A 15,625-nucleotide genomic window follows, 5' to 3' on the forward strand; every position below is an offset into this window, starting at 1 on the left:
AGCTCAGGAGTTTAAGACCAGCCTGAGCAAGAGGGAGACTCTGACTCTACTAAAAATAGAAAAACAAGCTACACATTGTGGTGGGCACTTACAGTCCCAGCTACTTGGGAGGCTGAGGTATGAGATGAGGATCACCTGAGCCCAAGAGGTTTGAGGTTGCTGTGAGCTATGATGCCATGACCCTCTACCCAGCGTACAGATTGAGACTCTACCTCCAAAAAAAAAAAGAAAGAAAGAAAAGAAATTTCTATTTACAAAATGCTTCTTTCAAGTCAAAAGAGTATCCTGAGCAGGACACTCTATGGCAGTGGTTCTCAACCTTCCTAATGCTGCAACCCTTTAATACAGTTCCTGTGGGTTGCGACCCACAGGTTGAGAACTGCTGCTCTATAGCATCTTTCTAGACTGACTAAAACATTTTATTTCCAACTCCTAGCATAGGGTCTGACACAGTAAAGACACACAATAGTAACTTAATTGCTATATAATTGCTTATACAATTAACTACTAAGTTGGGAGGTACAGACCATAAATGGCCCAGGAACTCTAGATAGGGCAGGTTTTTTATGGACAGGAATCTTTCTAGAGAAGGTAGAATTCCAGCTGGGTCTTGAAGAATGAATAGGATTTAGATGGATAAAAGAAGCGGAAAAAGTCATAAGTAAACAAATTAGACCCAGAGAATGACAACAAAACAGAGTTTGAGTTTTGTCAACTCAAAGTTTTAGTTATGAAGCCTACTGATGAAGCTTTTGATTCTCTTGATAAGTCGTCATTTAAAATATGGTTTTGGTGGGGTTTTTTTTTTTTTTTGGAACCAAAAAGTATTCATACTTAAACAGTAGTTGAAATTCACTAAGCATTTACTATGCCAAACACTGATCTAAGAACTTCATGTGTATTAGCACATTTAATCCCTGCCAATGCTCTGTTAAGTGGTCAAGGGACAGAGAATATAAGTAAACTTGCCCAAGATCAAAGACCTAGTAAGGGTTAGGCCTGGGATCAGACTCATTCCGGGGACTCAGAAATACTGTCCCAGGTCTTTTGCTCTCATGTGGAAGTTTCATATCAGAACATTTCTTTCAAGTCAGAGGAAAATCTTCAGCAGGCTCCTATGTCAAAGCCCCCGGATTTCTGATGATTTACAGATTTGGGATGCCGCAAATCCCTTCTAACTGCACTTTAATCCAAGTATTTGGATGATGAAGTCAATGTTTCTTTAAATCACAGGATTTTCAATTTACTTGGCTTCTAATTCAGCAATTCCCAAACTTTCTTATACATCTGAACCACCTGTGGAAGTTTCTGACCATAACATAGGCCTAGGGGTCCTATCCCAAACCCATAAATCTCAGACATTAGGCCCTCATATGTGTATCTATCATTTTTTAATTTCAGTAGTAATGCTGAGAATCATTAATTTTTTGTTTGTCTGGTTTTGTTTTTGTGGGAGGCTCTTGCTCTATGTCCCAGGATACAAGGTGGTGGCATCATCACAGCTCACTACAACCTCAAACTCCTGGGTTCAACTGATCTTCCTGCCTCAGCCTTTTCAGTACCTGGCACTACAGGCAAGCACCACCATATCTGGCTAATTTTTACTTTTTTATTTTTTATAGCAATAGGGTCTCACTTTTGTTCAGGCTAGTCTTGAACCCCTGGCCTCAAGTGATCCTCCAGACTTGCCTTCCCAAAGTGCTACGATTACAGGCGTGAACCATGCACCCAGCCTGATTATCGTGTTTGAGAACCCTGTGTTCTATTCTATTAGCATCTGCAATAGCTCACTTACTAAGTTCCTTAGCTTTAAGCAAAATTGAAACTACGAAGCTTGAGGAACAGCACATCAAAATCATGTATTCATTTTCTCTCCTTTCAAGAGTTTTTCCCTTAAAGAAACTAAATTCAAAAACTTGTTAGGATAAACATTTTTAATCTTTCCATTACTATGTTCTTCCTTGGCACACAGAAGGGTGTCAGATTCTGCTGTAGAGAAAAAAGTGGATACTAGGCCAGGGTGACAATATCAGCTTGCACCTGCTCTGGGCCCTCTACATTAGTGCAGCAAGGGTGAAATGTAGTTTCTTATTTGAATACTGCAGTCCTCAGTGGTGGTAAGAGGACTGGGTAGATAAAGTTACTGGTCTATAATCCTTGCTCTGGTTCTATAGCTATATATTTCTAATCATTATTTAGCTTCTCTAAGTTTCAGTTTCTCCCTTGATTATATACAAATAATATCTGCCCAACCTTTTTCTTATGGTTTTCTGTATAATGAAATGAGATGCAGAAGTGCATGTTTTAAAGGATGGACTACTACACATTTGAGCAAGGTAATTATCAAAGCATGCAATCTTGTCCGCATGACTTTAGCCAGTGAAATCACGTAGGAATCTTAGTGACAACAAACCAACCACATTTTGGTTCTAGTACCAACAATTAACTGGGGCAGTGCACAAGGACAAGTTTTTATAACCCCCTCATGTGGTTGGAACAGCTGTGGTGAAGGTTCTCCTAGGTTTTTAGATGACTGACTCTGAGGACAAAAGAGGAGGCTCTGGGACAATAGATGCTACCAAGTTTAAGAAAGTCATTGTTAGGGAGGCGAAACCCAGGTGGAAAAGTCTGATAATTTAGGGAAAGCATCTTAAAATAAATTTTATTAATGATAAGACATTTTAATGATTAACAAAACATTTAGGATAAGGTCATCGTGTATTGCTTCTCAGCCATTGCACATAATTATTTAAAAAAATTATGCCATGCAAAAAAGAATTCACACTTAAAAAGCAGTATCTACTTTATCAGGTTACCATTTGTTGAATGCTCTCAATAAGCAGGTGAATACAGCTCTCCGTGCAAGTGAAGGGTCACAGAAATGGACAGCGAGATTGTCCTCTGCCTGATTGCCCTGCTCAAGTGTGAGAGAGAAGGCGAGGAATGTGGATGTAGGTTTGGTATTAGAGGGGAAGTGGGACCTATTCCCACTTCCTCAACTTCTGATTTTTTTTTTTTTTTTTTGAGATTCACAGAAGAACTATGCAGATGTTTGCTTCCTTGCGGCTTCCTTGCTTCCCTATCAAGAGCTTGACCATTTCTCCATTGATGACGCTAACTTATGCCCCAGTTAGCCTATTTACACGATCCATGAATATACCACACGCAGACTCCTACCCTGCGCAGCAGAGCAAAATCACTGCCTGACTTCACAATGAAGGGACACCTAATGAGTGAGTGTGGTTTCAGTAAACTCATAAAAGATCCCATTACTCAATTGCTGAAGTTAAATATGTTATTAACTAAGGCTTAAAGGCAAAATAGCCCTCACAAAACTGAGTTTTTGTCTTTTTCCTCATTTGGCATAATCATGAAGCCAACTTTTAGTAAATGGAAACATTCGCATCATTTAAGTTTTTTTTTTTTTTAGAAGAGAAACACACAGCATTTATAAATACTGTCAAATTAAAGACACATTGCTGAATCCCGTACATGAGAGAAAAAAACAAGTCCATCATAAAATCAGGGGAAGCAAATAGCATCTTTGGTCCAGAAGTTTCCTTCTACTGTGGCTTCTGTTGTAGAGACATTGCTGTAAACAGTTCCTTACAAAATGCTCTTAAATAGCAAAATGTCTTTTAAGATAATGTCTAACAAGTATTTCTGTTATCTCAATTTGAACACAAAATGATACCTGAAAATCAGAGGCTAAAAAAGTTTAACCTCTAAAACAGAGAAATAGGTTCTTTCAAAATGATACAGTCAATACATGAAAATACAGGATGGCAGGAGGTTCTAAAATAACTCAGAGAATTTGCTCAAGATTTTTCTCCTTTTTTTTTTTTTTAGAGTAGACCTCTATGGGAATACATGAATAGGTAATAAAAGCCTTATAGGAGCAAATCAATGGAGTTCCTTATCAAGTAGACCTAAAAATAAATGGATCAATGTAGGAAAAAGAAGCCCAACTAGCCCAGTGCCCAGTGCCTGGCACCCACTGGGCGCTCAATTAATGCTTGGTGAATTAATCAGTGAAGGAATCATTCCCTGTAGATAACACTTTAACTTTTTTTTTAAGCCTTGCAACAGAAAAAAATATATATAAACTGTAAAGTATGTGATATCGTAAAGGGATGTGGACAGTCAACTGTTCTGCTGACTGACAATATTAATACTTGAAAGCAGTAAGAAAGATCATAAAGAATAAATACTCATTGATCCTTGGAGTGGCCTGATCTTCTCATGGTCTATGCTTGCATTTTATGACATCTCTCTGTTGGTTAATCTCCAACTGTTCTACAGAAGAGTAAAACAAGATATATGAATGTTGAAGCCCAATGGTGTTGGGTAAGAGGTCGATTTCTCTGAGGGTTTACATTTAAAAAGAAAAACTCTTTGGAAAGCTAATATCTGTGGTATCCAGGAAGTGAAGTAAATGGTAGAAAGTTGGCTTAGTTCAGCGGCTAAGCTGTCTGACAAATGTAATGTTAGAAGTTAATTTCTTTGTTTTTTTTTGAGACAGAGTCTCACTCTGCCACCCCAGGTAGAGTACCCTCGCGTCATAGCTCACAGCAACCTCAAATTCCTGGGCTCAAGCAATCCTCTTGCCTCAGCTTCCCCACTAGCTGGACTACAGGTACCCATCACAATGCTGGCTATTTGTTTAGAGATGAGAGTCTCACTCTTACTTAGGCTCTTAGGTCTTGAACTCCTGAGCTCACCAATCCACCTACCTTGGCCTCCCAAACTGCTAGATTATAGGTGTGAACCACTGCAACCAGCCAAAAGTTAATTTCTTAAACAATTTGCCCATCTGCTAAGAACTCTTTCTTTCAAACGTTCTGTTCTGCCTGACCCAAAGGAAAAATAACTTGTGAGAATCCATATAAATGTGAAAAGAGTAAATTACAACACTTTGCAAAGAAACAGAGTTTCTGACACTCAGTTCATGATACTATTCCCATCTAGAGGAAGACTCAAAGACAGAAATATATCCTTGTCTTCATTAGGATTGTTTGTGAACTAAAAATAAAGAGCACACTTATGATCAGTATATTGGAAAAACTTGAAGAAGAAAATGTCCAGATTCCAAAGAAGCCTCTTTTTTCTTTATTAGATTATAAATTGCTCTAATAAAGTGCTTTGCATGCAGTAAAATGCTTAATTAAATTGAACTGAAAGGTCTTCTTGCTATCATAGTACTTAATTTTACATCAGCAGTCCTGGGTCTGATCTCTAAGGCAACACAGAATACACCCACTCCCTCTTCTTTACAATAGTTCTTCAAAGTTTTAAAGACTGTCCTCACAATATGGATGACAAAAATACATCGTGATGCGTGTTGCCACTCTAATCCCCCAGCGATAGCAGGCATCAACAATCAAGACATTCTTTCTCACTGAGCCTGGACAATTTCAGAATTCTTCCAACCTGGCATTCCATGTAGCCACTATCATGTGATTAAGGTTGCTAAGGGAAATGAAAACCATTTGCCATTCCAGTCTAAGTCTTCTTGTCCCCAAGCCACCCATTTCAAGTTCCCTTAATAATTCTTCACATGCAATGCTTTTAAATTCCCTACATTTGGTCACAATGATAGGAACGGACACTAATTTATCAATGAGGTGCCCCAAACAACCTATTTTAGTTCTTGAAGGTAATATTCTAGAGTCTGTCTTTTTAGAAAGCAGAGAGTTATTAACTTTTGACTTTGAGGATTGTGCTTCTAACGGCGCAGTCCAGAATTTCAGTTGGATTTGTTAACAGCCCCTAGTCACACCACTGGCTCACACTGAACTTGCAGTTAATTTAAAACACTCAGGTTTCCTTTCCACAATGTGATCACTCACACCACCCCCACCCTCACTGCACCCTCAACTACCTGTTCTGTCCTGTGTTTACGCAATTGATGTTTTGAACTTCATCATAATAAACGTAAATGATCCAGATTCTGTCATTCAACAGAAGGTCTGCAGTATCTGCTGGCTTTATGTTTCAACAGGATAAGCATATCGTCTGTGCCTTCAGACATGTTATCAGCCAGCATGTCGGTGCTGGATGTGTTTCCCCAATGCTGCATGACAGAGAATACCTTCGAGAGTTTGGCCTAGGAATGTGGCCTGGGACTCCGCCAGGCATCTCCCTCCAGCAACATGACTGCAAATTCCTCGACCTACAGATTCTACACGATGTAAAAGAAATTTGTCTGTGTTTAAAAACACATTCAAGAAATAAGTGAACATGTGAAACGATGGAGAAACTTGTTTCAATTTGGGCATAGTTTCAGCTTTCAGAGGCACAAGAAAGCAGAAAGCAAGCATAGGAAAATGGAACTGCTGACGGTAGCAGCTCCAAGCTCAAGACTGATTAGACTGAATCCCATGTGGCAAAAATTTTATTCAATGAGCTTCCTTCTCTCCCTGCATCCCCTTTAGAACTTTGTTTTTTTAAAGAATTTTTTTTTCTTGGAAAATGTACGCCCTTTTTAAAACTTTCTTTTTTCTAAAAACGAAAGTTTTCTGCCCCTGGTGGCCACGACGGATGACACAAAGGACAGCCAGTATGATGACTTTCTTTGGTTACCATGCTATTTTTCCTCTGCTTACCAAAATTGGCGCCGATTTAAGACACACTATATTCCATTCCCTGAAGCACAGAAATTGGCATCTCCTCTGGCATCCACAAATTTCAAGACATTTAAAAGAAAATCCATAAGTTTACAGTTGCTGTTTAAATGAACTTTATCATTTCATCTATTCCAAATATAATCCCCCGACTGAATCAAATTATGCATAAGAAATTTTAGAACTAAGCTAACCAAATGACTTTTATCATAGATATTGCAAAAAATGTTATTCAACTTCCTTCTTTCCATTTCTGCCTTCCTGTCAGCAAGACAAATCATTATTTTTCTATACGGTTTCTTCATTGTCTATATCACTAGTGAGAATCTCTATTAGAGAAGCAACTGTTAATCTATTTGCTCACTCCACAACTTTTATCCAACTGCATTAGTGTTATTCTGGATGCTATTATGGGAGCATGCAAAAATGAACTAAATATAGGTTTTTTTCATTAAAGAATTTTCAGCCAATTTGAAATTATTGGTTCCTGTTTTTGTTATTTTTTTTTTTTTTTGGTGTTGGCTCACATATATATCTTTATTCTAAGATTAAGGGAATCCTTATAATTTCCTTCCCCTTCTCCTTTTTTGTGTCTTATTTTTTGGTGTTTATAATCCTATTTTAACATCTATTTTATTCGTAGTCTTCTTAAATCACTAAAGTCAAAATTGAATCATAGATCAAAGACATTCTTAAAGGTCTCTCTACTCAATTTATTTGGTGTTACTGTATCTCAGAAAGGGTAATGAATTGCCCGTGGCAAATGAATCAGATCAGAACCTTTGTACTCCATGTTTTAGTACATATCCCTAAAAATAATAAATGTGAAAAAGGAGGCCAGCCCTTGCTTCCGGCAGGCTAGTCTTTATTTGGTTACTACATAAAAATGCTAAAAGGACTTTGTGTATATATCGAGTGGTGGATCTGCTTGTTTTTAAATTTCCTCTATAATTCCATATGCACACTCTCCCTCCCCCCCCCAATCTGCCAAATCTGAATGGGATGGCAAGAAATCCTTGTAACTATAGCCTTGGAAAAATGGTTCACATGGAAATAAGCCATTTGGCTGGTAAAGCTGGTAGTTTTGTTCTCTAGGTGGCACTATTACTTCAATTTTTGATGAGTTGCTACAATTATTCGAACTGCTTGGGTTTTTTTTTTTTTGAGTTTCCATCATTCCAACTCTTAATTTCATACAAAATTTAATGACAGATTGTCTTCTAGGTTTTACTGTAATAAGCCAATTTGAAGTTCAGTGATTTATCATATAATTGTACATCTCCTTGTTTATGTTGTCTTAGAATTAAGAAATCCTCTTTTGTATTTCCTCCAGAGAGGCATGTCAAAAACCCAGAAGGTCGTCATAAAGTTTCCGTCAGACCAAAGGAACAAAGATGAAAGCACATTTAAGAGCGGCTAGGTTCTGGGAGCTTTCAAAATCAGGACATTACTACCACCATGAAAAGTTCTTTCAAGTGAACCTTTTGGGAAAACTACATAACATTTGTTACTCTCTGGGGTCCCTGGAAATAAACTTTTGCTTTATATGGCTGTCACTGAAGCTTGTAAATTACTTTGCTTTCCCCCAATCACTCTCCCATCCCACATCCAGTTTCCTAATTCACCTAATGTGACCTATCCTCAAACGTTAAGCAATTTATAAATGAGGTATCGGGGTAATGATCCACTTCTTAGCAGCCAGTATGTTTAGCCAGATTTGTCTCCCCAAGAGCATAAATTTGAATACTTACATTTCAGTGAAAGCTTCCATACAAATCCGACCAGCTACTCATGTGCTTCTACAGAAAAGAGAATACCTTCCTCTTCCTTTCAGAGAACACACCCATTTGCCACCCTCTCCCCAGCAATGATTTTTCAATGTCAATACATGAGAGAGCTCCATTCTTCTGCATCCGCCATCAGTAATGATTCCATATATTCAATAATGGGGTCCACGACTTTTCTAAGTCCGTTTAGTATGAGCATTTCTAGAAATCCAGTGATGCATTTAAGTATAAAATTACTTAGGATTAAATAATTCTGTTATATTAAGTGGACGTTTCAGGGGACTTTTAGGATACATATGCCTAAGCTTAAAAATCCGAAAACTCTCCCAGGTTTCCTAGGGTTAAATCCCACATGCAATGACATAAAGATTTCATTTGCCAACATCATGTATTGCTTAGCGTAGCTCCATACTAAACAGAGTAAATGGCTGCAGAGTGTAAGCAGTAAGTTTGCTCATTCACTTCTGAAGCCCATCTGTGCGTGTTATTCATCCTAATAAAGAAAATTTATCACAACACAACTTAATGTGATTCTTGTTCAAATGATTTCTTCCTCCATTGAACAAGAGCCAGCACTTTAAACCTAGAATTCCACAGAATTCTCTCCTGGATTCCTTTTTAAAATGCAATTCACAGCTTGAGATCACAGAGCCTGCCAGTGGCTGAATGGCTGCCCTGGATGGCTGAGAGTCCTTCAATTAAGCAGCAATTTTGCAATTAGTGGAAACTGAGTGCCCTACAATTGTTTGAAAACACGTTGAGGCAAGTTAGCAATTACCCTATTACAGGGATATATTCACGTGCCTTGGACTAGGGAGCCCCCTCACAGAAACTGAACTCTCCAACACAGGGAGATCCAAGTGGAATATTAAGGTCTTAATCATTAAAATAAAATTGGTATGATGGACGTCTGAAATAGGGTTGCCTTTCATCTTAAAAGATATTCAGACTTGTCTGCTTTCATTCAGGAATTCAGAAATTGTTCTCTCTACTCTAGGACTAGTTTCCTAGACATTAAAATTTTAACAAACTGATAGCATCTGACCTGTCCATTCTGCACATCTTCAGTTTTCTAAACATAAAGTCTATGATTGAGATCCAAAGCTACTGGCTGTGTTACATTTATATATGTTCTATCACAGTTCACATAGGTAGAGTTCTGAGATTTACAGAAGGTTTTAAAAGATGAATGCAAAAAATGTAAACAAGCTCTTTGCTATACTATTAGGTGGGCGTGCTGAGAGCTCTCTGTGTGCTGAGCTACAAACTAGAGTTATTTATATTAGAAAGAAATGAGATTATCAATCATCCACCTTTTAACTATTAAAAAGCTGGGACTCTTATTAAAGATTCCAGGAAGGGGGAAACAGCTTACATTCTAAGAGTGTCCATGTAAACAAGGACTTTGAGCCAGGATATTAGAAATTTGCACTATTTACCGGATTTCCCCTTGTGAAGAAGTCAAAAAGAACCAGAAATAACCCAGCACCTACCCTCCCCATTTTTGGCCATTATAAGATGAAGGCTATTAACTCACATGGTAAAAATGAATCATTTGAAGTGATTACTACATTTTAGGCCAATGATCATGCTCTTGATTCCTTTGGTTTGCCAGTAAAAGCTACGCACAGTGAAAAGATATCCTAAAACAGATTTACTAAATGCTTCATTTTCTGAACACACAAATAATGTCGACCTACTATCTCAAATGGCCTTAGATGTCACCTTAAATTTAACATTTCCACTTACTAACTCAGCTCTGAATGGGCTATGAAAGTCTCCAAAGGTATGTGAAAAATTGCTGTTATTTTGCTTTAAAAAATGTGATGTCTAAGTGTGTCTGCAATGTTCTAAGGCTTCAAAACATGTACGTAAGTCTTGTTTATCTGGAAATTATTTCTTTCTGCTTATAAATAGAAAATGTTCTTGTAATATCTTAAAATAGTTCTACATACATAATGCTTTTCATATCATAGTACTTACTACTGGTCTATATTTACCAACATTGATCACTTTTACAAAATAAAATAGAAGAAAAAAAGACATCGACTTTATGGCCCTGGAATTCCAGTAATGGTAACCAACGTGTTTTAAATTCCAGCAAAGGTTATGGTTACATTTCAACAAGTGTTTTTTTCCTTTCTCTTACCTCTGCTGCTAGTCCAGAGGTAAACTTATTACAAAAGAAAAAAGCAAGGCACTTGCAAAATCAGGGAGTAGGAGTTTAGCACTTGTTTTAAGGGGGTGGTGTTCCCCCATCAAACCCTTGTAAGCTATATGATCTGTTATGTGTAATGGCATGAAGCACCACATGTCATAATCTCACAAACCTCTGACCTAAAAGTGATAAGGTTGCAGGAGGTAAAGGATTCAGGGCTCCCACGTTTAGACAAATTAAGTCTGTAATTATACCACAATAAATTAAAATGCAAAAAAATACGTCTATCAAATTGTAAGGCCCAAATGGCCTTTGACCTTATAACATATAAAAACAGATTTTGGACACAATTAAAGGAGGGAGGATATTTTCCAAGAAGTTGAACCAATTTGATGGGGGGGGGGTGTGTCTCAATCGCATAGCACCTTATTTACACACAGAAAAAATTAACGTTCCCAATTACATATCTCTTTGCTTTAAAAATAACAGTACCAGGAGGATCAATAAACACTCAGAAATATGCTTCTCTCTGCTTCTGGCTAAGAACGTTCTTGTATTCTTTGTCAGAAAACATTCACTGGTCGCTGCTGACATGGAGGTTCCTAGAGGAACCTAAAATAAGATCCAGGAAGCCTTAATTCGACCACCAACTATAACTTCCTTGGCTCCCCAGCGCAAGGAAAACTTTTTGCATTGGAGCCAAAGAAGAGTCAAAATCCGACTAGTCGCACGCCTACCGAGCTGCAGTCAGAAGCACCATTCAAGTCCCTCCTACCAGCTCTCTTAAGGGTTCCCGCAAAACCATCCCTTACCACGTCCCCACCCCCAGCCTCCGCCCACAGCAGCTGCTCTTGGCAGCATGGCCGGCAGAGGGCACCCTCTACCTTCCCTAGCACCGTTTCCCTAACCTCTAACTCCTGGCCCCCCTCCACCCCCATCCTTCATCCCCGTTCCACCCCCAACATAGAAACACTGCATCCACCAGTTCAATCCCGGAGGCCCAAGACTTTTTCCCCTTGGGAGTGCCCCAGTCTGCAATTTCCCCTTCTTCTTACCCGTCAGGCATAAAGCCTTCAGTTATTTCTTTCCAGGCTCAGCTCACTCGCCTCTCTTCCCCGTTCTGCATCCCCAGAGACCAACCAGAGTCAGGAATCCCTCCCTCCGTACATCCCTCCCACCCCGCCCAAGTCAGAACTTTTATGTCCCTAGAGGGAGTTCCAGGAAGGGGCAGAGAATGGAGAGAAGTGTGGGTACCGCCGCCCAGGAGTCCCACAGATCGTCGCGGGTCTCCGTGGCAGAAATGCTCCAAGTTTTCCTAGTTACAGTGGCTTTGGACTTGTAAGTCTGCTTTGGTCTCAACTCGGGAAAGCAGGTGCCCACGTGCAGACTGGCCCAAGCCCCGGAGACGGGATTCGGACCAAGAACGCGAGCTCCCCCCTCCTCTGCCCCTCGGCTCGGGGACCGAGTAGCCCTCGGGAAGGATTCATACCCTGGCCCCAACACCCTCCCCTAGCAGGGTCGCCGACAGCTGGCGCCCTAAATCCTTCACTATTCCTCCTTGGCTGGAGGGGGATTTGGGAGGTCCCGGGGGTGCCGTCTTTGCTCCTGTCGCGAAGCTTCGCGTCTCCTCTTGGCCTTCTCTCCTCTACTTAGAGGCTTCCCGAGGTCCCTCTCCCTCGGCTGTCCCTCTGGGTCGTGGGATAGAGGGAGAAGGGTCCCCAAGGGGCAACTCCAAATCCTCCCCTTATGGAGGGGAGCGAAGGAGAAGTCTGGGCTCTTACCACAACTTTGGGGGGACCTTAATCAACTTTCCCCCGAGGACGGGCGGCTCCCGTGCCAAACCCCACGCCAGGCGCTCGCCTACCTCGGGGTCCACACAAAGCTCACGGGTCCCGGGCGGCGGAGTCACATCGCTGTCCCGCTCCTGGCCCCAGCGCCCAGCCCTGGTCCCAGTGGCGGTGCCGCTCCCCGCCGGCCCCACAGCAGCGGTGGCAGCTGCATTCAAATGTCTCATCAAAGCTTCGCGGGGAGGAGGTGAAGGGCGCACCGGGCCGGCAGCTCAGTCCGACCCGGCAGCCCGAGGCGCGACGGGGTGCGCGGGACGGGAGCGGGCGGGTGCGCCGGGGCGCTGCGGCGCGGCGGGGACCCGGAGCTCCAGCCTGCGCTTGGCTCTCGGGTCAGACATTATTTAGCTCTTCGGTTGAGCTTGGATTGGTCAAACGGCGCCGCCCCCCGCTCCCCTCCCCCCGACTCGCCGGCGCTACCGATACCCGTTCGGGGCGGCCGCTTAAAGTGAACGCCGCGCCTTTTCCTAGCTCTGGCTCGGCCCCCCGGGGTCCCAGGGCAGCCCGGGACTCCCATCTGCTCCGGGACCTGTCCCCTGCTCCCGCTCCCTCGGGGGACCGCGCGACGTCACCCCGCCAGCCCCGCACCTGCCTGGGGAGCCTCGGCGGGACGCCCGGAGGTTTCGAGGGGTGGTGGAGCCCCAGCCCCTGGGAACCCCGCGTGCGGCACTATGCGGAAACCTGGACGGTGTGCGCTGGAGCGAGAGGAAGCGAGGGCCATGAGGACGCCCGGAGGTCTTGATCCCCTCGCGCGCAACTCTCCCCTTCCTCCCCATCCCAGCACCCAAGTTCTGTGGGAGAGGGCGTGCATTTCCCGGGCCACAGACACACCTCTCCGCACCTTCCCGCACCACGGAGCTCGCAAACGCGACCACACAATGAAATGGCACAGAGCATGGGGCTATTGGTTTACTCCGCTGCCTTAAACACGCCAGCTTAAACAGAGTTCGCGCACTGACCTCTCCAGAGTTTGCCTAATAGGAATTCAATCAAGATAATAACGGCATTTTTTATTAATGAACGCCCCCAGATAACGTTACACCAAGTTACTTGTTCCAGCCAGGAAGCCGAGGCAATGACAGACCTCGCTAAAGGCACACGCTTTCTAGCAGACCAAACAGAAAAACGGAAAGAGGAAGAAAGAAAAGAAACCCACCTTTTCAGTTACTACTTGTCAAAGTAAACATCAAGGCAGCTGCTCTGAGGAAGACTCCGGCCGAAAACTCCCAGACTCTATTATTGTTTCTCGTTCCCTTGGCTTCAGAAAAGGGTGGGTGGGGGGGGCGAGTCTTTGGTGCCCAGTAGGTACTCCTTCTGTTCCGCAGCAAAGAAGTTAAATTATTGATAGTGGAAATTGCATGGCGGAGGTAATACTCGCACCCCTTGAGCGAGGAGCTCCATTTGATCTCGGCAGAGGCAGGGAGATTTCATGCTAGCTCGCCTGGGGGAGCGGCAGCGCCAGCAGCCCTCTGCGCCGTGAATGGGAAAGTGGGTGGGAGTCCACGAGAGGGCTCCACGGTGCCTTGACGTGCGCTGTCATATGATACCTCCGCTGCCTCGAAATAGACACTCTAGTGCACGAATTACCAGAATCAAAATTCAGCGCATTTAAAATGATACATCTTTTATTAGAAGAGTTCCGTTCCAGGGCATTGCATGGTTTTGCAGATGTTTTCACTTCCAGCCCTAGCAAACTTACACACATAAGCTAACCCTTTTTTTAATAATGATCCTAGGCTGCAAAGATAAATAAAAAGCCTTCTGCTTTAACCAGAACAGGGGGGAGGAGGTCGAGGGGAGAGTTGGCTGGTAATCCTCCACCACTCCCCACCCCACTCCACCTCACCTCACCCCACCCCCGCCGGCAGCAGATGAGCCAATAGTCTTTAGGGTTCTCACGTGGCTGTAGCCCAGACCCTTCGAGAGAACTTAGGTAGGTGGCTGGGGGCCAGAGGACTATTTTCAATTAGCCATTTGACGGACTCCGTCAACTGTCTACCTGTGTTCCTGCTTTAAAACTAATTGTTTTTTCTTCCTAGTTCAACCAATTTGTACACATTATGAATTACCTAAAAATTTAGAATAGAGAATAATATTGTACCTAACTTGGAGTCTCAGGACCTCCTCAAAGCATAAAAATCACCTGGGTGAATGTCAAAATGAAGATTCCCCCTCCCGAAATTGTGATTTTAGTGAAGGTGGGGCACGGTCCAGGAGTTAGCATTTTAATAAGCACTCCAAGCCATTTCAATGCAAAATGTCTGAGGTCACACTTTGAAAAACACTCATATAAGGGGTGCAAAAAATGGGATCGGAGGACTCTCCCACCCACATCATGTCCAAATTCTGCAGGAAGTTTAATGTGTATGTGCATTTTTCTGTAATTTCAAAGGGGGGTTGACCTAATAATTGCTAAGACTCATTGCTGTAAGACTTTCCTAAACACTCCAACATTAATTTTGCTAAAGGAAAAGATTTATAAACAGTTTCCTTCCCTGGACCCTCTTGTGGTTGTCAAGAATGTTCTGTTGACCTGAATATGTAACATTATTACATACTTGGTTCAATTTACCTAAGAGTTTACAGTTAACAAAATGAGTTCACTAACATTGGCTATTTTGGAGCTTCTAAGGACTAGTGACAGAAATTATTATTCCTGCTTCATAAAAGAAGAATCTGAGACAGAATGCCAGGAAATAATTTACCCAAGTTCGCAGTTATGTACCAGAGACAAGACTTCAGTGAACTTAAGAACTCCAGCTAGAAATAACTCTGTTTCCAGCCCTTTCCTCACCCCAATAAAGGAAACTTATCTGTTCCTTGGCAGTGTTATCAGGATGTGTGATCATTCAGAGCTCCTTTGCAAAATGTTGGACAAAATAGTCAAATTATTCAAATATATGCATATTCTTAGAGTATCACACATTTAGCTTTGCACCTCTGTCAACTTGACAGAGCACATGACCAATACAAACTACCTTACAACACAGATGGTGGAGTTTATTGTGGAGTATTCAACATACACGGAATATGCATACTAATTAGCAAGCAATATAGCTCTGAGGGCATGAAGCTGGGTTTGGCCTCCCCAAAGACCCTCTGCATTGGTTCCCAGAGGTGTAGACTGAATGCAAACACGTTTTCTCTTAAGGTTGTAATACAATTTAACACAGTAGTTTTCTAAATTTAAAAATAATACTCGTACTACATTAT

General features: G+C 42.0%; 1 protein-coding gene across 11 annotated transcripts in view; it reads right to left on the reverse strand.

Moving 5' to 3' along the window:
* The window catches only part of BDNF (brain derived neurotrophic factor), a 56,905-nt gene that overhangs the window by 22,585 nt on the left and 18,695 nt on the right, over window positions 1-15,625 (reverse strand). For 2 of the 11 annotated variants that reach the window (XM_012814047.1, XM_012814105.1), the window contains exon 1: window positions 13,242-13,325. The exons of 4 other annotated variants lie outside the window; for them this stretch is intronic. Coding sequence is in view for 2 of the 7 variants with exons in the window: in XM_003781198.1 (XP_003781246.1) it covers window positions 12,433-12,582 (150 nt within the window). In the remaining 5 variants the exon portion in view is untranslated. Of the gene's footprint in view, window positions 1-12,432; window positions 12,765-13,241; window positions 13,326-13,568; window positions 13,907-15,625 lie in introns of those variants that run through there. 5 more of the 11 variants (XM_003781198.1, XM_012814110.1, XM_012814102.1 and 2 more) reach the window with 4 other exon arrangements.

The sequence above is a fragment of the Otolemur garnettii genome, unplaced genomic scaffold (assembly GCF_000181295.1).
Source record: "Otolemur garnettii isolate 467f Iridium unplaced genomic scaffold, OtoGar3 scaffold00001, whole genome shotgun sequence".
In the NCBI taxonomy this organism is placed as follows: domain Eukaryota; kingdom Metazoa; phylum Chordata; class Mammalia; order Primates; family Galagidae; genus Otolemur; species Otolemur garnettii.